Source organism: Falco peregrinus, chromosome 2, assembly GCF_023634155.1.
Source record: "Falco peregrinus isolate bFalPer1 chromosome 2, bFalPer1.pri, whole genome shotgun sequence".
Lineage (NCBI taxonomy): Eukaryota > Metazoa > Chordata > Aves > Falconiformes > Falconidae > Falco > Falco peregrinus.
The window spans coordinates 53,658,565-53,680,637 of NC_073722.1; the positions used below are offsets into that span (position 1 = coordinate 53,658,565).

Sequence of the window (22,073 nt, forward strand, 5' to 3'; positions counted from 1 at the left end):
GAGACAGAGAAAACAGTTAATGCTATATAGGACTCTATAACAAATATGGCACGGCTTCTAATTACTCATTTAATTAAATCAAAATTCTTAGAACAAAACCTGTTATAAAAACATGACATTACTAATTATTCTACTGTTTTTTTGTTTGCTTTATTTATTTGATTTTAATAGTCCTGACATTGAAAAAAAGACAAAAGCAGCTGAGGGCAGAGTTTGAACAGATACTACATAGTCAGTCTCAGAATTGCATCAACAAGATGTTTAATTTACTTCTATGTTAACTTTATCTAACTTTAACTTAGAAATGTTTATGCCATTCAGTGGATTGACTTCCTTCTCACTTTTTGCTTCTACACAGCTGTTACACTAAAACTTAACTCTTCTTTCCAATCTAACAGAAGGAAGCATCCAGCTTCACACAGTCTACTGAATGGCTAGATTTTGCTCTGATGGTCATCTTTCCTCAGCTTCATATTCCTTCCCTGTGTTTTATTTAAAAAGGATAAAATTAGGAATTATTTTAAAGACTAAATGAAAAAGTTTGTTCACCTATAATTGAAAAAGTTATTATAATACTCTTCTGTGCAGTACTAAATTGTTACCATATTTTTTACCAAATATATTAAGAGTAATATTAAAAGATGTTTTAGGAAGAAAAATTTCTTTGGAGCTTGGAATTCCCGGTATTTGATTCTTTCCACCAAAATACCATTTTATAGCCTAATCGCAGTAGAACATTTTTTTTGCTGCAGAAAAGCTTTACGCAAATTCATATAGTTCTGTATCACTTACATTTTCCTTTATCCATTGTTCCTGAAGATTTACATTGTACTCCCCTAGATCTATGTTCTTCAGTTATCTGGGTATCCAAGTTTTCCACCTAAACATAAAACGCAACGAAAGATAACTCTTTATCTTCTTTTCTCTATAAAGTCTATAAACACAGAAGGGAGAAAGCTTTTCCTACTTGCTACTTTCAAGTACAACGTGCATTAAAATGCAAAGTAGCAGTTTTACAAAAGCAGTTTATTCCTAGAGTTCAAGTAATGTTACTGCTATAGGACAGCACCATGAGAGAACTTCTGACTCATAGTATTTTCACAATTTCCAATTGGCATTTTTAACAAAAAAAAAGTCTCAGTTTTAATTAAGCACCCTACTATGTGCTTTAAAAGCAATTTATCATGGCAATTCACACCCCCCTTTTTTTTGATTTAAAAAGTTACTCTCCTACATGCAGAAACAGAAAAAGTATCTCACTGGCACCAGAAATGTGGCCAACCAACATTACATTATAGTAATAAATAAATTTACTGCTGAAGTTTAAGAAACCACAAACATGTTTTTCAGCTTGTTATCAGCGTTAAATGTCTTGTTTCTGCTCTGTAAGAAACACTTCACCCCCTTTATATTTTAAAAGCTCTAGATTCTTGTGAAATCACAGTAGACTGCATTAAAATAATAGGTTTCTAGTTTCTTGATCAAAAGCCCCAAGAAGAATCCCTATTTTGTCCTCTGTTGTCAAGGAGAACAATCAAGTTTCTCTTTTCTGCCAGTTCACAACAGTACTGAAATAATTGTGAAAGAATAAGAACATTTATTTACTGACAAATCTGAAAGAATAATTGAGACATCAATTTGTGCAGCTGCACAGTCTCAATATACATATGCTCTGAATACACAAAAATAGTATTTTCCTTTAGAGAATATTTAATGTAAATAGAAGTAAATGCAAGTAAAAAAAAAAAAGCAGCACAGACTTAGAGAGTGAATTTAAAACCATGAACTTACATGAAAAGTTTCTCTTTCTGAAGCAATATTCCTCTGCAGCAAATCTGTTAAAAAAAGTAATTACAAGAGTGATCACAAAAGCTAAGCAAGAGTACAGTATCATAGTAACCTCTGCTACACCTCTCTGAAAGGATTCCAGAGTACCTGAAACTACGTAACACTTTCAATATTAGAAAGAGGCATCCAGTCTTCTTTAACAATATTTGAACAAAGAAACAAAACTAAACACTATGGATTTGTAGGATAGGATAACTGAGAATAATTTTATAGCTAAAATATAGGCAATCAGGGGGGTGTCGTCTTTGACATATATGTTAACTTCTGACATGTCGAATATAGTTCTAGCATTTGAATGAATCAGAACTTTATCAGACACAACCCTAGTTGCTGAATCATGGGATGAAGTAAAACACAATGAAAACTCTGCTGTAGTATTATGTTTCCAGAAAAGTTTGCATAATTTTACTAGTGAGACCTGTAGCTGATACTGTACACACAAGGAAACTGTCCAATTGCTAGACTCTGCTGTACTCTAACCCTGAAAAAGCACAGCCTTAGCCTTCCATATCACAAAAACGTGGAAAATAATTACGCATTATGGGAGCAGATTAGTGCTCTGAACTTCTGAAAAAAATTCCGTAACTTTCAAAGCTATTTCATATAGATGCATAAAGAGAATCATAAAGAAGCTGCCTCATTGAGCATTCTACAAAACACTTAAAAGTCTGATTCATAAAAGCACTGAATTCATATTTTAGCAACTTCTTCTTTAATTAAAACATTCCAAGCTAAAAGGAATTTCAGATACAGTAAGAACATAAACATATGATGCAATCAAACCAATCATTCTACACACAATTTTATGGAACTTGCAGGTAATTTCTTAAATCTACATGTTTTAGCAACAATTCTTCCACAGCTATACTGTTTAGTTGCACAACATCTTTCAATTTTTAAAGCAATGTCAAATGAAGAGCTAGACTCTGCCCACTCAAACAGCAATGACTTGTTTACATTCCAGGGAATCTTGGACTACTAAACTACTGTGTCTGCTGTTCATACTCATGACAGGACACACATTTGTCTTCTAAACAACTTCCTTTTACGTACGTTGAGCTATATGTATACATGTATGTATATATATATATATATATGAAGAGAGATTACTGTGTGGTGGAGGAGAAAAAGAAAAACCTCTCTACCAAGAGCTACAAAGCATTATTCTTTAGTGCATGTCATATCCAACATGATTTATACAACAAATGGATTTTTGTTAAACATTTTACATGGAACAAGACTATCACAACTAGTTCAATCTGCACATTTTACATACTGTCTGGGTGACTGAGTGATGTGAAGTGGCACAGTTTTTCAGGGACTTCAAAGAAACCTCACAGTACAGAAAAACTGGTTCAAGTTTTGGATCTGCTGTCCTGAAGACCACATTCTTCTAACCCATTCTCAGGGTTTACATTTTCTTTCTTGTGAGCAGAGCATGTCTCTTATCACTTAGATAAATATACACCACGATTAAACCAGGTATGTGAATTTGACCTAACCAAAGAATGAAGAGGAATCCATGTAATATGAATCTAAATAATAAATAAATAGGAAACTCCTATTTCTATTTGGTAGATGGTTATTTTGGTACGCATGTCTAAAAATTTACACATAAGCTTAAAAGTGTGTCCTTTTATAGCATTCAGGTTTTCAGCTGCAACTTTCCATAAGAGGGGAGACACCTTTAACCTTTTTGGACTCTATATGCAGCAGTATCACTGGTACCTCTTGGAATTCCCTTTAGTTTTGCTTGTTACTTCATTAACCGAGGATTAACTCTCATCTGGTAGTGTTGTAAGTATCTCTGTAATGCATCTGGAGCACAAAATCCATCAAGATGGGAATAAAGTAGGGTTTGTTTCTGCTTTAACAGGAAAGCCAGACAATTGCAACACATTTTAGAATCATGTGATTTTAGGAAACTGGTTTGGGTTTTTTTGGTTTTTTTTTTTTTTTTTTTCTTTTTTTTTTTTTTTTTTTTTTTTGGGGGGTCCTGTTGAAGATTAAATTTAATTACATGGAAAAGGAATTACTGAGCACAGATCCAAGTTGGCTGATTGAGATTTCTTGCTAGGTGGTTATCTACTTATATGCAAGTGCTCTTCAAATTTCAGTGGATGACCAGAAAGATTTTAACCTTCTGGAGAGCAAAAAAGAAAGAAAAAAAAAAATCTTTCCGTAAGGTCTCTGTGACTGAAATCACACAGTACTTACTTTTCTCATATCCTCACAGGGCCTGTCACAACACCCGAAACAAGGATGTTCTAAGTTTGTAAGAATAAAAGCCACTCTTTGGAGAAGTTTCTGTATCTTTCTTAGGCAAATGTTTTTCTGTATTTATTGATTTTTAAATAGAATGCTAGCAGTCTACTTTTTCAAAATCCTAAATGCTTTCCACCTTTTGACATACACTGAAAGAAAAGGTTGACCCTCCCCCTTTCCCACAAACCAAATGCAAAGCCACATGAGCTCCTAGAAATGTTTCAATAAGATTTCTGCAGGCTTTGTTTCAATCCCTCTACACATAGCATGTATCACATCTACAATCCTCCCATCACAAGTAACAGTCAAATCAATATGAAAAGTAAGTTTCTATCAGTATAAAAATCACCTTTTTGAAACTCTTTAGTATGAAGATCCACATAACCTTCTTCACTTCTTGGACTTTCAGGCTGTTGTGGCTGAACACAAAAATCAAAACAAACAAAAATATTGCAGACATCCAGAACAAGTATGCCTCGTTCCCCTCCCTCCTGTCATGATGAACATTGTCTCATCATGATATATAAAAGTCTTATTCTAAAGCTTTCTTATTAAGACAGCAGTGCAAATATTAAGGAACATCAGCAGCGCTAAGTCAAATTACTGGTGAAGTGCCTAACCTTGACCTTAGAGTTAATGCTGGTATCAGGGATTAGTTTAAAAAAGGAGATCTCAAGAGAACTCTCGACATCAAGGTGCAACACCTACTTAACATGTGTTCCAAATACCAGCAATATTTTAGAACATTCATGTATACAGAAAAATGTGTCTGCAATTTATAACAAGGTACAGCGAAGTCTTTTCAACTCATGTGTTTTGTGGGATTTTTTGTTTGTTTAGGTGTTTGTGTTTTGTTTTTTTGTGGTTTTTTTTTTTTTTTTTACATTCAAGTTGCAATCAGCTATATGTTACTGACATATAGACAGTACTATATGGAGCCAAGTGTATTGAAGTGAGATCTGGACATTGTAAACTCAGACAGTGCCACGTGAACACGGCTATACTGACTCTAGGACCATCTAATGCTGGCAAACAGTACAGCTGTTTAAAGGCAGAACTCCATTCAAATCAAGAAATCGCACCAGAGTGATGTTGGCTTAGATTTTCCTGAAGTGCACACCAGGCGTGAAAACCATGGTTCAGCAATACTCAGCCGATCTGCCCTTGAGCTGCATCCAGTATCCCTGTGCAGATCCACCCTTTCAGAGATGCTTGAGAATCTCTGAACCATCTTCTCCTTTAGAACGCTTATTATCAGATTTTGGCAAAATATGAACACACTGATCATTCCTGTATCTGAATGAAGAACTAACCCAGCTGGATTCCATCTGGAATCCTGGCTAGTATGGACCACAGCACAGACACACAAACAGACAGGCTCAGCTTTGGTTTTACACAAGCTATGGGTGACCACGAGTCCCAAAACCCTGGGTTATCCAGGATGCCCTACTCTCCTGTTAGAGCAGATAACAGTCTGTAGTTACTACAGTACAGAACAGCAGCAAGTGCTCCTCAAACACAGACAATGGGCCAGTCTGGAGACTGGCAAGGAAGTGATACAACAAAATGCACGGCAGTGTAAATTTACTGTTTTAAAGCACTAAACTAACAATTGCCAACTCTAACAGCTAAGGTGTGTATGACTATTTTACAAGTACTATCACAAGCAACATGCATACAGCATGACCAGTTCTAAAAAAAGCAAACTTGGATGTCATGGTCATAGAAGGCACATGACTAAGGAAGGGAGTTGGTTCTACACAGAATAACATGGACAGCCCACAATTAAAATGCCAGCTGCTTAGAAAAGTACAGCTGAATAATCTGAAAAATGACCCTTCAAAAGTTTTGAAGTTCAAATGCCATTTTTGCTGCACAAAAATGAAATAGTAAGAAACCCTGGCAAGACAGGTAATTATACAAGAAACAGTACAGTCAAAATTTTCAAAATAACGTAAATACCTCATCAGTTCTCAAGTTACTTTCAAATTCTAGTTCTTCTGCCAACTTTGGTAAAGCTGCGTTATTGCCTAATGAAATACAAATATGTTAAAATTATTAGATTACATTATGCTGTATTTATCTCATGCTACAGTAGGATGCTATTTCTCAGTATCACTTCATGAACACAATACATAGAATTTAATCCCTTCCTGTAGGCAACGGAAACAATAGCAAGTCTGTCTGCAGCAAACCAGCTCAGAAAACCCAATTTAGCATCTGTAAGAACACAAGTATTTGTGTTTTGCTTAAATACAAAAGGATTGGAAAATATGGGCTATCGGGATTTACCACAGCCTATTTATGAATTGACTTTGGCTTTTTTTTTTCCTTGCTTTTCCTTTAAAAAACCCCACCAACAGATCTTCAGACCAAATTTCAAACAGCAAATTACCTCTGTATTAATAAATGCAGAGCTAAGAGTTAATACGAAGGATAATATTTTTCTTTAAGTGACAATTAGATCTGAATCCATAAGCTCTAGAACCATATCCACTGAAATTATCCAGTTTCCATAGAGTCTGAAAGCTCAGTGGCTCCAGTTAATGTCAATGTAATTTCAGAAAATCTTAAGAAACACCACCCATTTAATTCCCCACGGGAACAGCTGTATGCTTATAACCTCTGAAAAACAGGCCACGCAGACTGCGTCTTCATATGACTTCTACAGCCTTTGTGGCCGCCTATCTCAGACGCCCGTTCATACAACTTTTCCTAATCAAAAAGAAATGGTTATAACATGATAATTCATCAATGATGCATGTAAAGTGATTAAATTGTGATTGCAGTCCACAGAATAACACTACCATTACCTTACGGAAGCTACATCAATGGACAACAAAGACCAAGCAAAGCACCAAGACAGAAATACCTTAGTATAGCAGTTTACATTTTCATGGCTCATGTTTGTCTCTTGTATAAATACTGAATAACATTTTTCAAGTTAACTAGATTGACATCTTTCCTTGAAAAATTCCTAAGATCCCAAAATCTGCAGAGTGAGTTTTCTCATACCAAATATCAATAAAACCAGAGAATAAAGCCAACCTTTGAGAAACTAGATCTAAATTCACACTATAAAATGATTATTGAAATAATAGCAAAGAGAAACATGAGAATGTAAATGTTTTAGAAGTAGTACTTGATTGGCACCATTATACTTTTTGGTATAAAGAAAGCTAAACAGATTTCTCTACAGTTTAATTCCTCCAAAATTTATAATGAAGTCCTAATCTTGACTTCATTATGGCATCTACAGAATTTGTTAATTTTCATTAACTTGGTGCTTCAGCTGCTCTGGAGGGTCAGAGAGGAGAAAGTCTGAAAATAGCAGGACATTCATTACATGGTATTTTAGGAACCAGCAACCATGCAAGTTCATTTCAAATGTTAGCTTCAAGAAAAATGGATATGGAAGTAAAATATGGTATTCCTTAATGCCATACAATCATAACTTTTCTATTTAAAATAGACACCTATCATGATTGCTCACTTAAAATACTCATTTATTCAGGATGACCGTTTGATTCCTTTGTAACACAAAGGAGGACCATTTAAAATGTATTAACAACGCAAAATTCAGCATAAAAGAGTGAATCTAAATATGACCATTAAATAACCATCCAGAGAAAATCTGTTATGATTAAGGATGGCCACTCTTAACTGTCAAAATTAGTAAGTTACCTTTTTAAAAGGTTGAACCTATGTCTAAATGAAGTGTCTGCTTCTTCCTATAAAAGCATTTTTTAATTTCAAAACATGTTAATAACAAAACTCATCAACCGCTTCACAATTACCCCTTGCAAACCACTTTATATTAGCTCACAATTTTAAGTCAATATTTTAGAATTTTTGTACTCTAGTAGCATTTAATTCTTTTCCAACATACCTCAGATAATTGTGTTCAGTCACTCCTACAATCCCAGAATCACATGCTTATTTAAATACTTGTCACCAATTCTTAAATACATTAATAGCTATTTTGCAACCAACAAAGAAATCAGGTATATTTGAACAGTGCAAGTTATTTCTAACTATAATAATGGTAAAATGCATTGATTTATGACAGCTTATAAACTGGAGTAAAAAAAAAAAAAAAAAAAAAAGAAATCCTCACCTGAATTCAAGGTTGCATTACTGCTTTGAAAAGTAACTTCAATTCCAATATCATTTATTTTGACCAAGTTTGTTTTATCATCGCTGCCATATAGTTCTTCTACATGCAACAAAGGAAAGTCACTTTTTTCCCCTAATTCTGCTTCTATTGTCACTTCACCATGGTTGGTATTTACAGTCACTTCATTTGCAGAAACCAAGGAAAGAGCCTGTGCCCTAGGCAGGGGAGTCCTTATTTCAGAAAAATCACTTTCTAAAAGCAAGTTTGAATTAAATTTATAGTTTACATTCCTTAGAGTTTCACTCTCTACTGCTGCTTCTGAAATCATACAGGAGAGTTCTGAAGCAACATCCTCATGCAAAACTTCTTCATTTTGCTCATCATCCTCACTTGCCTCCGAGGAAGGACTTGGACTCACAGTAGTCTCTGTACTAATCTCCAGACAAAGGGCTTCATCTACACTCATGAGGTTCACAGAATTTTCATCTGTTTCTGTGATTTCACTCCCTACTGTCTGAGATGCTGCCGATTCTCCCCTCACACCACTCTCCTGGGTTTCGTTCTCTCTACCAATGACAAGCAAAGCATTACTGCTTTTATCTGGACCTGTAGTTGACAGGATGCATTCAATCTGGTTAGCAGTATTAAAAATTTCCTCACTCTTGTCTTTTACTTCTGGACTCTCAGCAGCAAGTTGACTTTCTTCTATGACTGTAAAAGTGAAGAGACTATCACATTCTTCCATTGTGCTCAGAGTGATCACTGCCCCTTCCTCTTTATCTCCTATACTTGAAGCAGTGTGTTGATCTTCACTGTTGGTGGCAACCCTCAGCACAGGAGCTCCACATTCTCCCACAATAATCACAGAACCTTTGCTTTTTGCATCTGCATTGAAAGCAGATAGTCCAAACTGTTCATCTACAGTTGCAGTGGTCTCCACAATCTTACATTCCTCTGATGCATTTGGAGAGATAATGGCATCTTCATCTCCTTCTGCAACGATGAGCTGACTTTCAGCTTGTGGTGCTGCACTGATCAGGACTATCTCACATTCTTCCGTCATGCTTGTAGTGATCATAGCAGCTTCGTATCTTCCTTCTGTTTCTGAAGCAGTGAGTTTGTTTTCATCTTGCATAGCTACACTAGACATAGGAGCTTCAAAACATTCTGCTGTACTTGTAGATATCATTACTGTTTCATTTTTTGACTCTGCGTCTGACATATGTTGAATTGCCTCTTCTGTGACTTCACCTGACATTAGGATTACTTGTTCCTCCACAACACTTGTGGAAATCATAGCACACTCATCTTTTTCTTCCTTACCACTAGCAGTTGGGTGACTTTCATCATCATTATCTCCTCCTGCACTGGATTCACTTGGCATGGGAACCTCATATACTTCCATATCTATAGAAACCATAGCATTCTCATTTATTTCTTCTGTTTTCACAGCAGGGAGCTGACCATCATATTCAATAGCAGCACTTGACATAGGAGCCTCAAACTCTTCCACAATACTGGTGGAAATCATAGTGCACTCATCTTTCTCCTGCTTATTGCCAAAAGTATGTACACACTCCTTAAACTCTGCAGCTGTACTGGGCATAGGCACCTCTGTGTCTTCAGTATCTATTAAGATCATGGAGCTTTCCCCACTTTCATTTGCTCTTGCAACAGCAAGTGGACCTTCCTCAGCATCCATGGCTGAATGTAAGGGAGCATCACTTTCTTCCACTGTACTGGTAGATATGATATCACCTTTTACTTTTTCTTCTCTGTCACCAGGAATACGAGAATTCTCATCTTCCTTTGGAACTGCGCTACTTATAGAGGCATCAAGTTCTCTGCTGTCAAAGGAAGTCATGACATTCTCATGTTTGTTTTCAGCACCAGACTGACTCTTATCTTGCACTGCCATAGCACTAGTCATGGGAGCCTCACATTCCTCAGCATCTAAGGGAATCAAGGTACCTCCCTGTTTTCCTATATGCACAGCCAAGGCACCCTCATCTGCAGCACTTGCACTGGTTACACTGCTTTCAACAATCCCTTTATCATTTTTGCAGTTTGTACCACAATTAGCTTCTTTTTCTGCACTTGTCATGCTGTCAACAGTAAGCTTATTTGTATTTGTGCCAGCCATTCCTGACTCTGCTTCCATTTGTTCAGCAACTATGCAGATAATTGAACTTTCACCTTCTTCTGCACCTATACAAAGCAGTGCATTTTCACTTTCCATTCCTGTACAAGTAGAAGCATGCTCATTTTCTTCATTTCCTCTTCCTGTACTGGTCACAATGCCCTCACCTTCTTCATCCTCTTCTTTTGAGCCTGTGCTAGTCACAAAACCTTCATCATCACATGGCCCTACACTGACTGTGGTGATACCGGCTTCTTCCTTTGCCCTTGTACTGTCCATTAGACTTTCACATTTTTCAGCTTCTAAACAAACTGCAAACCCCTCGTTACTGTCTTCCAGCCCTGTGCAGACTACTGAAATTTCAGCATCATCTTCTGGAGTTATGCCTGTGCTGGTCACGGCACTTTCACCATTCACAGTATCCTCAGATTTGTCACCACTAGTTCCAGTTGTGGCACTGTTGTTTGTGACCATCGCAATACATGCACCAGTTACAGTGCTTTCTCCCTGGGCATCTGTACCAGTCACTGAGCAGATGATGAAGTTATGACTTCTTTCTTCTGTACCTGTGCAAGTCACAGTACCTTCGTGTTCTTTTACTTGGCCAGATCTCACACTGCCCCTAAATTGACCTGAACTGTCTCCACTTGTTGATCCTTCACCTGTTTCCGTCCCTGCACTAGTTACAGCTCCATCACTCTCAACTTCACCTAAGCAGGATACAGAACTTTCAAGTTTGCCTGTATCTACACAAATTGAGGCCTTTCGCTTTTCTTCAGAGCCTGCGCTAGTCACAGCATCATCTTTTTCTTCCGCCCCAGCACTATTCACACTGTCTTCAATTTCAACTCCGCTTGCATTGACTAAATTCTTACTACTTTCTTCTGCATCAACCATGGTACAGTCACCAATTTCTTCTCCTTCTGTACTTGTTAGGAAACTTTCACTTTCTGCCAATCCTTCAGTGACAACACTGCCGCCACCTTCTTCAGCTGCTGCAACAGTACACTCACCAATATCTGCTCCTGTGATGAAACTGCTGCCCTCACTACTTTTTACCCATATGCCTGTTGTGAAACCTTCATCAGCTTCTATGCTTGTACAGATTACTGTCACTTCACTCTCTTCTGAGCAAGTTGTTGTAGCATCACTGTCCTTTTCAGAACGTGACGCACCTTCAGCTCTTTCTTCTCCTGTACTAGTGGCCATTACAGTGCTCTCAATGATCTTTTCTGTGCTAGTTCCTATCACAGTGGCTGGAGTTGTTTGTAGGCTGCTGTACAACAAACAAAGTTCACTACTTCCTGCACTGGTACCTACTGCATTGCTTTCATTTTTATCTTCCATACCAATCACACTATTCCCTTCTTGCCCACTGGCTACAACTGAGCCTTTGACTGTTTCCTCAGGAACTCTGTCAGGCACCAACACAGAGGAAGACTGTATCATATCATCAGTATCATGCACCTCACTCTTTTCCACATTATCCATCATTGTGCTTCTTTCTCCCTTTGTGGAAGGATATGTATCCAAGCACTCTCCCTCTTTTCTTTTTTGGAGTTGTTCTTTTGTTGTTACATCTCTACAATCTTCAGTTATGTCAGTCACCAAGTTTTCCTCTTTTATTTTCAACTCACTTCCCCGAGTGCTTTCTAACTTTGCTGCTTCATCATAATCTTCCTGACTAGGTAACCTAGCTGTACTGTCTTCCATTACCTGTTCATCAGGCCGGAGCATGTTGTTACCTTTTCCTATACTGTTTGTCACAGTGGTGTTGTCACTATCATCTTTCATGACAGAACTCAGCACTGCACTACCCTGTTGCTCCATGTATACAATCTGTGCTGCATCATTCTTCAAAATGAAAGTACCTTCAAATAAAGAAGTCCCATCTGAATTATGGCATTCTCTAGACATACCACCCAATGAATCCGTAAAATCAGAGATGTCCATATCCATGGACTTTGCATCAGCAGCATCTTCTCTGGAAGAATTAATTGCTACAGGAACATCATCTGAATTAGAATTTATCACAGTTTTAAAATTCTTTGGTTTTCTGCTGTCTTCTGAAGCTTGATCCTCACTGGGAACATTTAGTAAGATTCTACCACGTGTTTCATATAAAACACTCATTTTATAAGTCCCTGGTTTATTGGGTCCTTGATCCATGGAAGCTTGTCTGGACAAAGTGTCTAAGGCACCAACTTGTTTATTACTGATATCTTCTTGTTTAACAGTTTTTTCAGCTGCAGGCAGAAACTGCGATTCACAATCTTTAGGATCTGCCAAGCTGTGCTTTAATTCAATATCTGAAATAGAGAGAGACACTTTGTCTTTTGCTGCATACTCAGCACCTGTGGTTTGGAGTGAGTTTTGAATGTTTTTTCCTTCAGTGTTAGATGATTCCTGTGCTTTTGGTTGTTTCAAGTCAAGTTCCATCAGCTCTTCCTCATGACCAGAATGCGAGTTGTCATTATGCATGCCTGACTTCTGAGGGGTTGGAGCATGACTGCTTTCAGTTGTACTAGCTGATTGCTTTTCCTCTCCAAGTAAATCTTGGTTCAGTATACTGCCTTTTCTGTTTTCATAGGGTATCTTCTTACTTTGTTTTTTATCCATTGCTACTGTGACACTCAATACTTTCTCATGCCCACTATCCATTTCTTTAATATCTTTATCTTCCAATTTGATACTCTCTTCCTTCTTCTTTATTTCCTTGTTGCTATGCTTTAGGTTTCTGCTTTTGTGACCTTCAGCAGAGAGCCTTCTTTCTAGTTTGGAATTGCTTAAGTCTTTATCACCTCTGTATTTCTCTTTTATAGAACCTCTTTCTCCAGAATGCAACTTAACTTTGTGACTAAAGTCTTTTTGTGATCCCTGAGTTGATTGTGTGCCACTTACAAGTTCAAACTCAGCACCACCCTCCTCAAAAACTTTGTCTTCATTCTTAGATTTGTGTTGCTTATCTGAATCATTCTCTTCCATGCTCTTATCTTTGTCTAGTTTCTGACCAGTCTCTTGTTTTGTTAAATTTTCCTGTAATTCTGTTTCAGATGCTTTGAATTGCTTACTATTAGTATGACTCTTTGACTTAGACTTTAACAAAATCTTGTCTTCTACAAGGCTCTTAGATCTTCGTCTATCTTTATGAATGCCATCTTCTTGTTTCAAATTACAATCAGAGTTAGCTGATTCTATTTCATGTTTATCTTCTGAGTAGCTTTCGCTCCTTCTGTGTGATGCAGAAGCAAGCTGCTTTGAGGCACTTAGGGAATCCTTTTGTGGCCTAGAATCACTCAGGGACCTTTTGGACTTGTATTCTGCTTTTGATTTTTCTGTTGAGAGATGTCTGTCTTTTTTATTTTCCTTACGCAGTGATTCTTCAGCTCTTAAGGTTGATTCAGAAACAGTTTTTCCATCTTTTCCTGTTACTGATATTTTCCGTTCACTTCTGTGTTTACTTTTTCTTTCAGATTTGTCATCTGAGGAAACCTTTATTTGTTGATTATGTTTCTGACCACTATCCTCTCCTTTCAAACTTCTCTCAAATGAATGGAGTTCAACATCTTCACTTGATTTGTGAATACTGTCTCCTTTATATTTGTGCCTTAAAGGAAGTTTATCTTCCAAAGCAGTTCTTTCCTTTTCATTTTTATCTCTGTAAGATTTGGCTTCTTTTTTGGCAGCATTTCTCATATGTTGAACTTCTGTGTCACTATCTTTTCTAGGGTGTTTTTCATTTTTACATATGGATTTCTGCTTCTGTAGTTCTTCAGTATTGACTTCTGCTCTATCCAGTTGCTTTTTTGGATCCCTTGTTTCACTGTCCTGCTGGACTCCTTCAGCCTGAAGAGAGGTGGAGGTTTTTCTTTTATGTTCTTTTTCTGCTTTAGAATCACTTTTGCTTTCCTCAGTTGAATGCACCAATTCTGAAAGTCTTCGAAGCTGTTTAGAGATATCACTTTTCCCATGATTATGCTTCAAATCTTTGGAGGAATTTTTTTCACAAGTCTACAAAAGAAAATTTTTATATATATTTAAGCAAATGTTACATAGTTCCTTCACTACATCACCAAACAAAGGGCAAACTCTCCATAAAAACAATACATCAGAGAATACACTTTACACTGCAATGAAAATGCACCTGAAATATAGTAAGAAAATGAAACTTGCTATTTTCATTTCAATTATCTGCCATTGTGGGAAAACCCAAAGAAACAGATGTTAACCTTAAGCTGTTTGTTTAAACTTGCATATCTTTTCTTTATAAAGTGATTTTTCTTTCTAAAATTATTTAAATGGATTTCAAAAATGGACAATCACAACTTCAAGTACTCCATAAGTTAAACAGCCATTATGCTGTTTAGAAAAATAACCAAAAGAATACAAAAGCAAACGCCACCCAAAAACTCACAAAAGATAAGTCGAGACTTCCATTTGAACTTCCAACTACCACTTTTTATTTGTTAATAATGTTGCTAGCAATAAGAACTTCCAACATAAAAATTCTCTTTCCTTTAGTGTTTGGACTACATTCATTTTCTTTTAACTTCCCAGTGAGAAGTTTAAATAGCTCAAGCTCCTCAAGCCTTTGCATGCAAGACACACTTTGCTCTTTTTACAAACACAACAAGCTTCACAGAATAGAGCTTAAACTGTATCTTGCGTTCCGCTATAACAGACATCACCACCAAAACCAGACTGTATATTCTAGCAGCTACTGGAACTCAGAAAACATTACTACAGCAATACCAGATCACTAATGCAACGGAAAGTACTCACAGGAAAAAAGTAATTCATGAGAACGAATGCAATACTATGCAGTTTGGTATGGATATATCAACAAGTACTATTACAATTAAAAAGGAAGATCAAAAGGTTTGTATTTGAGACACATACCTCGTTTGTCTTTTGCACCTCTTTAGAGTCTTCTTCAGATGGATCACATTTCTTTCTGCAGCCATCTTCAGCATGCCTGAAACAGGTATTTGGACAATTAAAAAAAAAAAGAAAAATTGATATCAGCCCAACATTAGTTTATAAACCTTCTGCTTTTAAAGCTGAAGGGCAGACAGAAATGCCCACTAAGAATACTGAAATGGAACATGATCACTCAGCTTTTGACCAGCTAATATGTCCAAGCTTTTTTCTCTTGGAAAATTACATGTACCAACTTCAAAGATATCCTCTGGACATCAGCGTCTTAAAGCTGAGAATATTAGTATGCCAACGTTAGTACTACAATTGTCCCCGTAAAATGGATAAGAGCTCTCCTTGCCCCATATATACCTGTACGTAGACAGACACATACACATGCATGCATCTGTGCAAAACAACAATTTAAAGACCAAGCCAAGTTGACTTACATATTAGATGCACAACATCTAATGCTCTCCATGCTCATGCCTTTATTACCATTCTGTGTGTGAAAATCCACAAAGGCTGCTACTGCAGTCTGAGCTGTAACTTATTTAAGTGGCTATAATTTGATTTTCTGCCTGAACTTCATGCTTACTAGTAACAAAATGATGTGAATATTTCATAAGGAAATTGTTAAAATGGGTAAGGCTAACTGCAAAGTTGAGGAGAACCATTTCAATCTGCAAAAATGAATATTCAAAGGTTTAATTCCTTTTGAGCAAATAGATGAATACCTTGAATCTCTCTTTCTTTTTCTGCTCAAGGCTACTTTTTTTTCTAAAAATTTCTGTTCTTTAAGCACTTCCTTAATGCTGGTACCAGTAGCTTTTGACTCAAGACCTCTTGATGAAGATTCTTCTAAGTTCAAGCCACTTTTTCCTAAAATAATACACAAACGGTGAAATACATAAGCGTGTCATTGTATTATTCTTTCAGCTATAAACGTGACTGAAAGCAGTACAGAGAACACTAACGTGTAGCAGAGAAAACTAATGTATACAGGTATTCATTGTGTTTAGGCAATGCAATGATATATAAAAAGATACACGCAAAAGTGAAGCTATGGAACTCTGTATGAGTAATTTGCATTATACATTTTTCTGTTACATCACTGTTGAAATGTTGGGTTTTTAAGGGAAATGAGTAGAAACATATTACCAATATTTTAAGCTGAATGTTTTTCCCCCAGAGATAGTGAGTGAGAGCAGGGTGGCAGGGGCTAATGTTGTATTTCTCATACCTTTAGCATTTTGATTTCCAGTTTTTAGAGATTTTGTTTTTTCTGCAGCCTTCTGTTTCCGTTTTTCTTCAAGTCTCTCTCTGTTAATTTGTCTTCTTAGAAGTCTCTCTTCTTTTTCTTTGGCCTCAAGATACAAAACCAAGGAAAACAATTAATTTATCATTGGGTCAAAGAGAATTCTTTGACTACATGTGTATGTCTAAAAGCCAAAGAAAACAGAACAGTGTAGCTTGAGGCAAACTAAAAAATAAATAGCCCTCAAAAATCATTATATAAAAGTTAATGGAATCCTCTAATACTTCTGTGAATTGGAATTAGCTGAGTTCCAGAGTTTCATTGCTGCTTAACACCAGACTCAGGCTATGATACCTACTCAAAGAATGTATCTTGGGTTTTATTTTACTTAGATATAATATATATAATTTAATACATACATACTGTGTATATAACTATAAAAGAATACAGACTTAGCCAAAGGAAAAACACCTAAAAGAACTGCTGCTCCCTATTCTGTGTGCTGGTCCTTCTTCCACAGAACATAGTGAACATGCTTAATCCTCTCTTTTCATTCTTGACGACTGCAGACATGCTAGAAACTACTGATTTCATAGACAGCAAGAACTACATTTGTAAAGAGATGATGTGATGAAGTAGCCTGCAGCAGTCAACACAAGCCTGAACTATACAAAACCCCGCTGAAGACAAGCTGCAGGTAGATAATAGGCTACTTTTTCCACCCAAATTGTGGAGTGCCTTCACTGGAGAGCAGATCATGCAACATTCGGCGGAAGTCTGAAGGAGGGGCAGCTGTAACACAAGGTTTAAAACAAAACAAAAACCCAAAAAGCAGCGAGAAGACACAGAAGACTCCCACTCACAAAACACCAACAAATGAGAAATAGGATTTCTGTGCTAAAATGTTTAAGGAGCCAGAATGCAAGCAGTAACACAATCTACACTTACAATGGACTGACGGCGTTGCTCTACAGTTCGTTCATCATCAGAATCACTGAAGTATTTGGAGTACAAGAAAGGCTTGCGAACATAAGCATGACGAACAGGCTTGGCTTTCCCATCTCTCAGCTCATTAGCATGAGGCTTTGTCTTACTTTGACTGTTTTTCTCTTCTTCATCTGAAGAAAGGTTAGCAAAGTATAGAGATATTGATAAATTGGGACAGTGCTTTCAACATAACTTTTTAGAAAACAAAGCTACTCAAAGCACATTAACAATTATATATTCTAAAAACATAAACAGTTAAAAAATTAAACCATTTAACATCAAAATATCACTAGATTATGAAAAGCTGAAAGGTATATTAATGTGTTCATGCACACCATTCAGCCAAAAAATAACAAAATACAAACCCCGCAATAAACTGGGATACAACAATTAGGCTTACCCTCTTGCTTGTAATCATGTTGCCTTTGTACATATAGTATTTAGTAGTTAACACCACATAAGAAGTTAGAACATAGTTTCTACTATGTATTAAATTAAGCTTCTTCCCTACACCACAAAACCCCTGTACAATATTTGAGTACATAAAAACTAGGTAGGTTTACTGAAATATATACATAAAACACATTATTGTTTATATTCATTTAAGTATTATTCAAGTAAAACCAAATACATCTATTTTGGTTTTATCAGGATTATTAGAAATAAAGTGAAAACACTTGTGCTCCACACTGTACTATTTATTTATAACCCTGAAATATACTTAAAGTACGTTTTAATTTCACAAATCTTTTAGTCATAGCTGAATGCAACATATCGTGTTTCAAGGTAACACCAAAGCCAGAGAATGTGCAAGTAATACAATGCTTCTAAATAATATTTTTAAAGCAGAAAAGATAAGCTCACAGCATATTAGAGACAACTCATTCAGGTACGAAGGCACTCTGTATTATGAAGTGGAAAGTCTTATAACAGCAAAAGCCACATATCCACAGAATTTGGAGTCTAAGCTCTGCTCTAGACAAGAGCCCAAGAACGGTAACCCAGCATTCCAATGTTATACTAAATTCATAGCAGAAGGGAGGGGAAAAAAATCCATAGGGAAGTGACACATCTGTCACTTAAGTGGTTTTTCTTGCCTAAGAAACACTGTAGTACAAATAGGAGTTACAATGCTTAGAATACATCAAGCTATTGAAAAAATATTCAAAAAGTATGTCCACTACTTGTCTTTCGTAATTGCACAAATACTGTCCATTCCACATTCAAATTCCTTCTTATTTATAAGTACAATAAAACATACTGCAAAGTATCCAATTTATTATATGATGCACTTAACAAAAGCATTGCATTTTCTTTCTTGCTACTTAACAATCTAATTATTTTACCACCTGATGTGATCTCCCCCTCCTCAGTGCTGTCAGACACGACAGTCTCCTCTTCACTCTCCTCTTCAAAGGAAGAAAGGTCACTGGTATGGACAGAGCTGACAGTGATGTCACTGAGTACATCCATATCTGAATCTACTGATGTATTTTCTTGTAAAGGAAAAAATAGAAACAAAGGGCTGTAATGCAGCACTCTGTATTTCAGAAACTTTTCTTACCAAAACAGTGATTTTGCCAATGAAAACAAAATTACCTTAAGAACAAGAAATAAGAAAGGAAAAAAAAAAGTGTAACACCTTAATAAAATGTTATTAGGCTAACTCTGGTTTACTCAAACCACCACCAACAACAATCACCCAGAGGTACAACTAAAGACTTTAAATGCAGGCTGGAATTGTTAAAGAGAACTTGCAGATGACCAATCACACATCTGAGGAATCAAAGCTCGTCTGATTCCTAGTGTGGGTACCTGAGCTAAGGGAGATTATCCAAGACCTAGCTGTGGCCAGAACTAGAGGAGAACCTACATTCCAAATTTACTTCCAATTCAACTCCTGAATACACTTAATGCCCCCTCCCCATATCCGTATTTCAAGGAAGAGGATTGCCCACACCATACCTTCTTTAGTGCTTTCAGCTGTTTTATGTTTATTGCTATTTTTTTCTGGAACTAACACTTTCACTGGTTCAGACTCTCTTGCTTGCTTTTCTTCTTTAGACTTCATAGTATCATCACTTTTCTTTGAATGGTCAGACTTCTTATCGAGTTTTTCCTTCTTTTCTTTTCTTCTCTCACCTTTTTCACTGCTGTCTGGTTTCTTGTCACATTTATCTAGTAATTTACTCTTTTGATCTTCACTTTCCTGTTGAATTTCTTTACTTGTAGAAGTCAAACTATTAGTATCCTTTGCTGAATTTTTTATTTCTTCAGTTTGGCAGGGAAGCTCATTTAAATCTTCACACTTTGCAAATGTTTCAGTCCCTTCTCCAGAAGGGTCACAAATTGCTTTCTCTCTGTCTGGCAAGTCCTCCCCATTTCTCTCTCTATCAGTGCTACCATCCACACTCTGCTGAGATGAGAGCCTTTTTACAACTTTGTCGTTGTTCTTGGGATTTGAGTTCTCTGTTGAAGCCCTGGCAGCACTTGCTTCTTGGTTAAGAGAAGTTATTGTTTCCAAAATGGACATTGCATCACTAGCTACATTTCCACTAGGAGCTGTAGCAGACACACCTTGAATAGTAAGAAAAAAAATTATTTTAGCTCATTTAAGTTTCTGTAATTCTGTTCATACAGAATTTTAAGCAAGTGAAAGAAAAAAAAGAGTAATTACTCTATTTAAAATAATCTGAAAGGCTTTACTAATTTTGCATTTAGAGATTTGGTTTAAAAAAATATTTTAAAACCCCCCCAAGAAGTTACATTTCTGCAGCAATTATGATCTGACTACTGGAGACTCATTTTGCTCCGTGACACAGTCAGCTAAAGCATGCAGGGGCTGTCAATGGGAAGGATGTTCTGAACGCAATCCTTGTTCAAGTTTACCATCACCCTAAATGCAATGACGACTCTGGAGAATCACAGTATAGAACGCTACAGCAGAAAGTCTGTATTTCATGCCTCTGGTATCTCCATAAATGACAGGGAAAATGGACTCAGCATAGTGCCTGTATAACAACAGGACTATCAGAAATACCTTACCACTTTCCCATCCTCTTAGAAGTAACTATGAAGATGGATGGGAAAGAGTTAACTGGACTAGCACTAAGAGCTGCAGCTGGCTTGTTAACCCACTTACTTTAAAGGAAGTGGGCCTCACAGGAAAAGGGTTAGGATTTAAATAAAGGGTCTGGTTACAAATAGATGAACTGCTTGGGAGTCTCTTAGGAAGGGAAAGAATGGACAATTACCTGCAGGAGCCTTTAGAAGTCAATACCAGGCAACAAACAAACAGGTAAAGTGCTGTGTTTATAAACAAACTAAAGATTGGCTGATTTACAGCAGAATTTAAGATCCTGAAAGGACCTTAGCCATTCAGGTTTTACTGCACACACCAATTGCATTGACAGGTCACTGTTTAATAGGTATTTTTTTTTCCAATCTACCAATGCATAAAAAATTCAATCATCCTTCTCTTACAGCTATGTCTTATCCGATCCTGTACCAGTCAGAGGGCCAAACCCTGAGACCAACTTTTTTCCCTACAGTAAACTGATCCTTTATAATCTCAAGCAGAAGTGACAGAATAACATGGTGACATCTCTCTTTCCTTCTACCTTTATACAGAGGCAAGTAGTATGGTACACTGCCTAGAGCTCAACTGGCTAACACTGATGGCTAACAATTCTGTGCTAGCAGCAAACCTAGTCAACCTTTCTGCTCTCTCAACAAATATTTGTTAACAGACTGCTCAGAGAAATGGTAGAATACCTTGTACTGTAACAGAAGTATCTGTTTTCTCTTCACTTGGAGCTGTACTGGGGCCTGCCTCCTCTTTGTGATTCAATGTAGCTAAAAATTCATGGACAGCTTTTTCCACCTGAGGTCTGAATGTGTGGTTGATCTTTGGGTCCACAACCTGAGAAATAATTCTGTCAATTCCAGATTCCAACATTCCAGACCTGGAACAAAGTTACATGAATACTTAAATAAGGAAAATGACTTTTCAAGAACATCTTAATGAAACAGGCTTATCTAGATCTGATGTAAACACTCTTAGGGCCTCCAACGAAGGATTAACGTTTCCTGAGCACCACTACAGCCATGTATTTAGCCAGCTGCCTGTATTTCAGCAGCGCTTTCTATGCCTTATGAACTAAGAAAAAAACCTAAATGCCAGAGAAACACAGCAATCCAAACGCACGGAATTAACACAACAGCCTGTGGTTATGTCATTACTGGTTATGCCTACAAACCTTACTTACCTGTAAAAGCGACATTTGTGGGAAAAATTAAGAAGAAACTTGGTGTTATCAACTCCCATGGCATACAGATGATTTATGGAAGGCATGAGGGACAAACAACTACTAGACCAGTCATCACCACCCTAAGTTACTTTCTGCCCAATACAGTGTGACATCTCAGAGTGTTGTGGCTTTATAGAACACCCTTAATCTTCAGTAAAATTGAATAAATAGAGAGCTTTATATGTATGGGTTCGCTCTAGAGCTGTGTAACCTTTTGTGGGACATATATTG

At 36.8% G+C, this 22,073-nt stretch overlaps 1 protein-coding gene across 7 annotated transcripts in view; it reads right to left on the reverse strand.

The window, feature by feature from the left end:
- Positions 1–22,073, reverse strand: part of BOD1L1 (biorientation of chromosomes in cell division 1 like 1) — a 39,655-nt gene that overhangs the window by 13,970 nt on the left and 3,612 nt on the right. For 4 of the 7 annotated variants that reach the window (XR_008745575.1, XR_008745576.1, XM_013303779.3 and 1 more), the window contains exons 3-14: positions 21,307–21,497; positions 19,498–20,109; positions 18,882–19,028; positions 17,494–17,663; positions 16,531–16,654; positions 16,025–16,169; positions 15,270–15,345; positions 8,231–14,381; positions 6,076–6,143; positions 4,463–4,532; positions 1,792–1,835; positions 793–880 (exon numbers count right to left, since the gene is read on the reverse strand). Coding sequence is in view for 3 of the 7 variants with exons in the window: in XM_055794396.1 (XP_055650371.1) it covers positions 793–880; positions 1,792–1,835; positions 4,463–4,532; positions 6,076–6,143; positions 8,231–14,381; positions 15,270–15,345; positions 16,025–16,169; positions 16,531–16,654; positions 17,494–17,663; positions 18,882–19,028; positions 19,498–20,109; positions 21,307–21,497 (7,886 nt within the window). In the remaining 4 variants the exon portion in view is untranslated. Of the gene's footprint in view, positions 1–792; positions 881–1,791; positions 1,836–4,462; positions 4,533–6,075; positions 6,144–8,230; positions 14,382–15,269; positions 15,346–16,024; positions 16,170–16,530; positions 16,655–17,493; positions 17,664–18,881; positions 19,029–19,497; positions 20,110–21,306; positions 21,498–22,073 lie in introns of those variants that run through there. The other 3 variants (XR_008745577.1, XR_008745578.1, XM_055794397.1) reach the window with 3 other exon arrangements.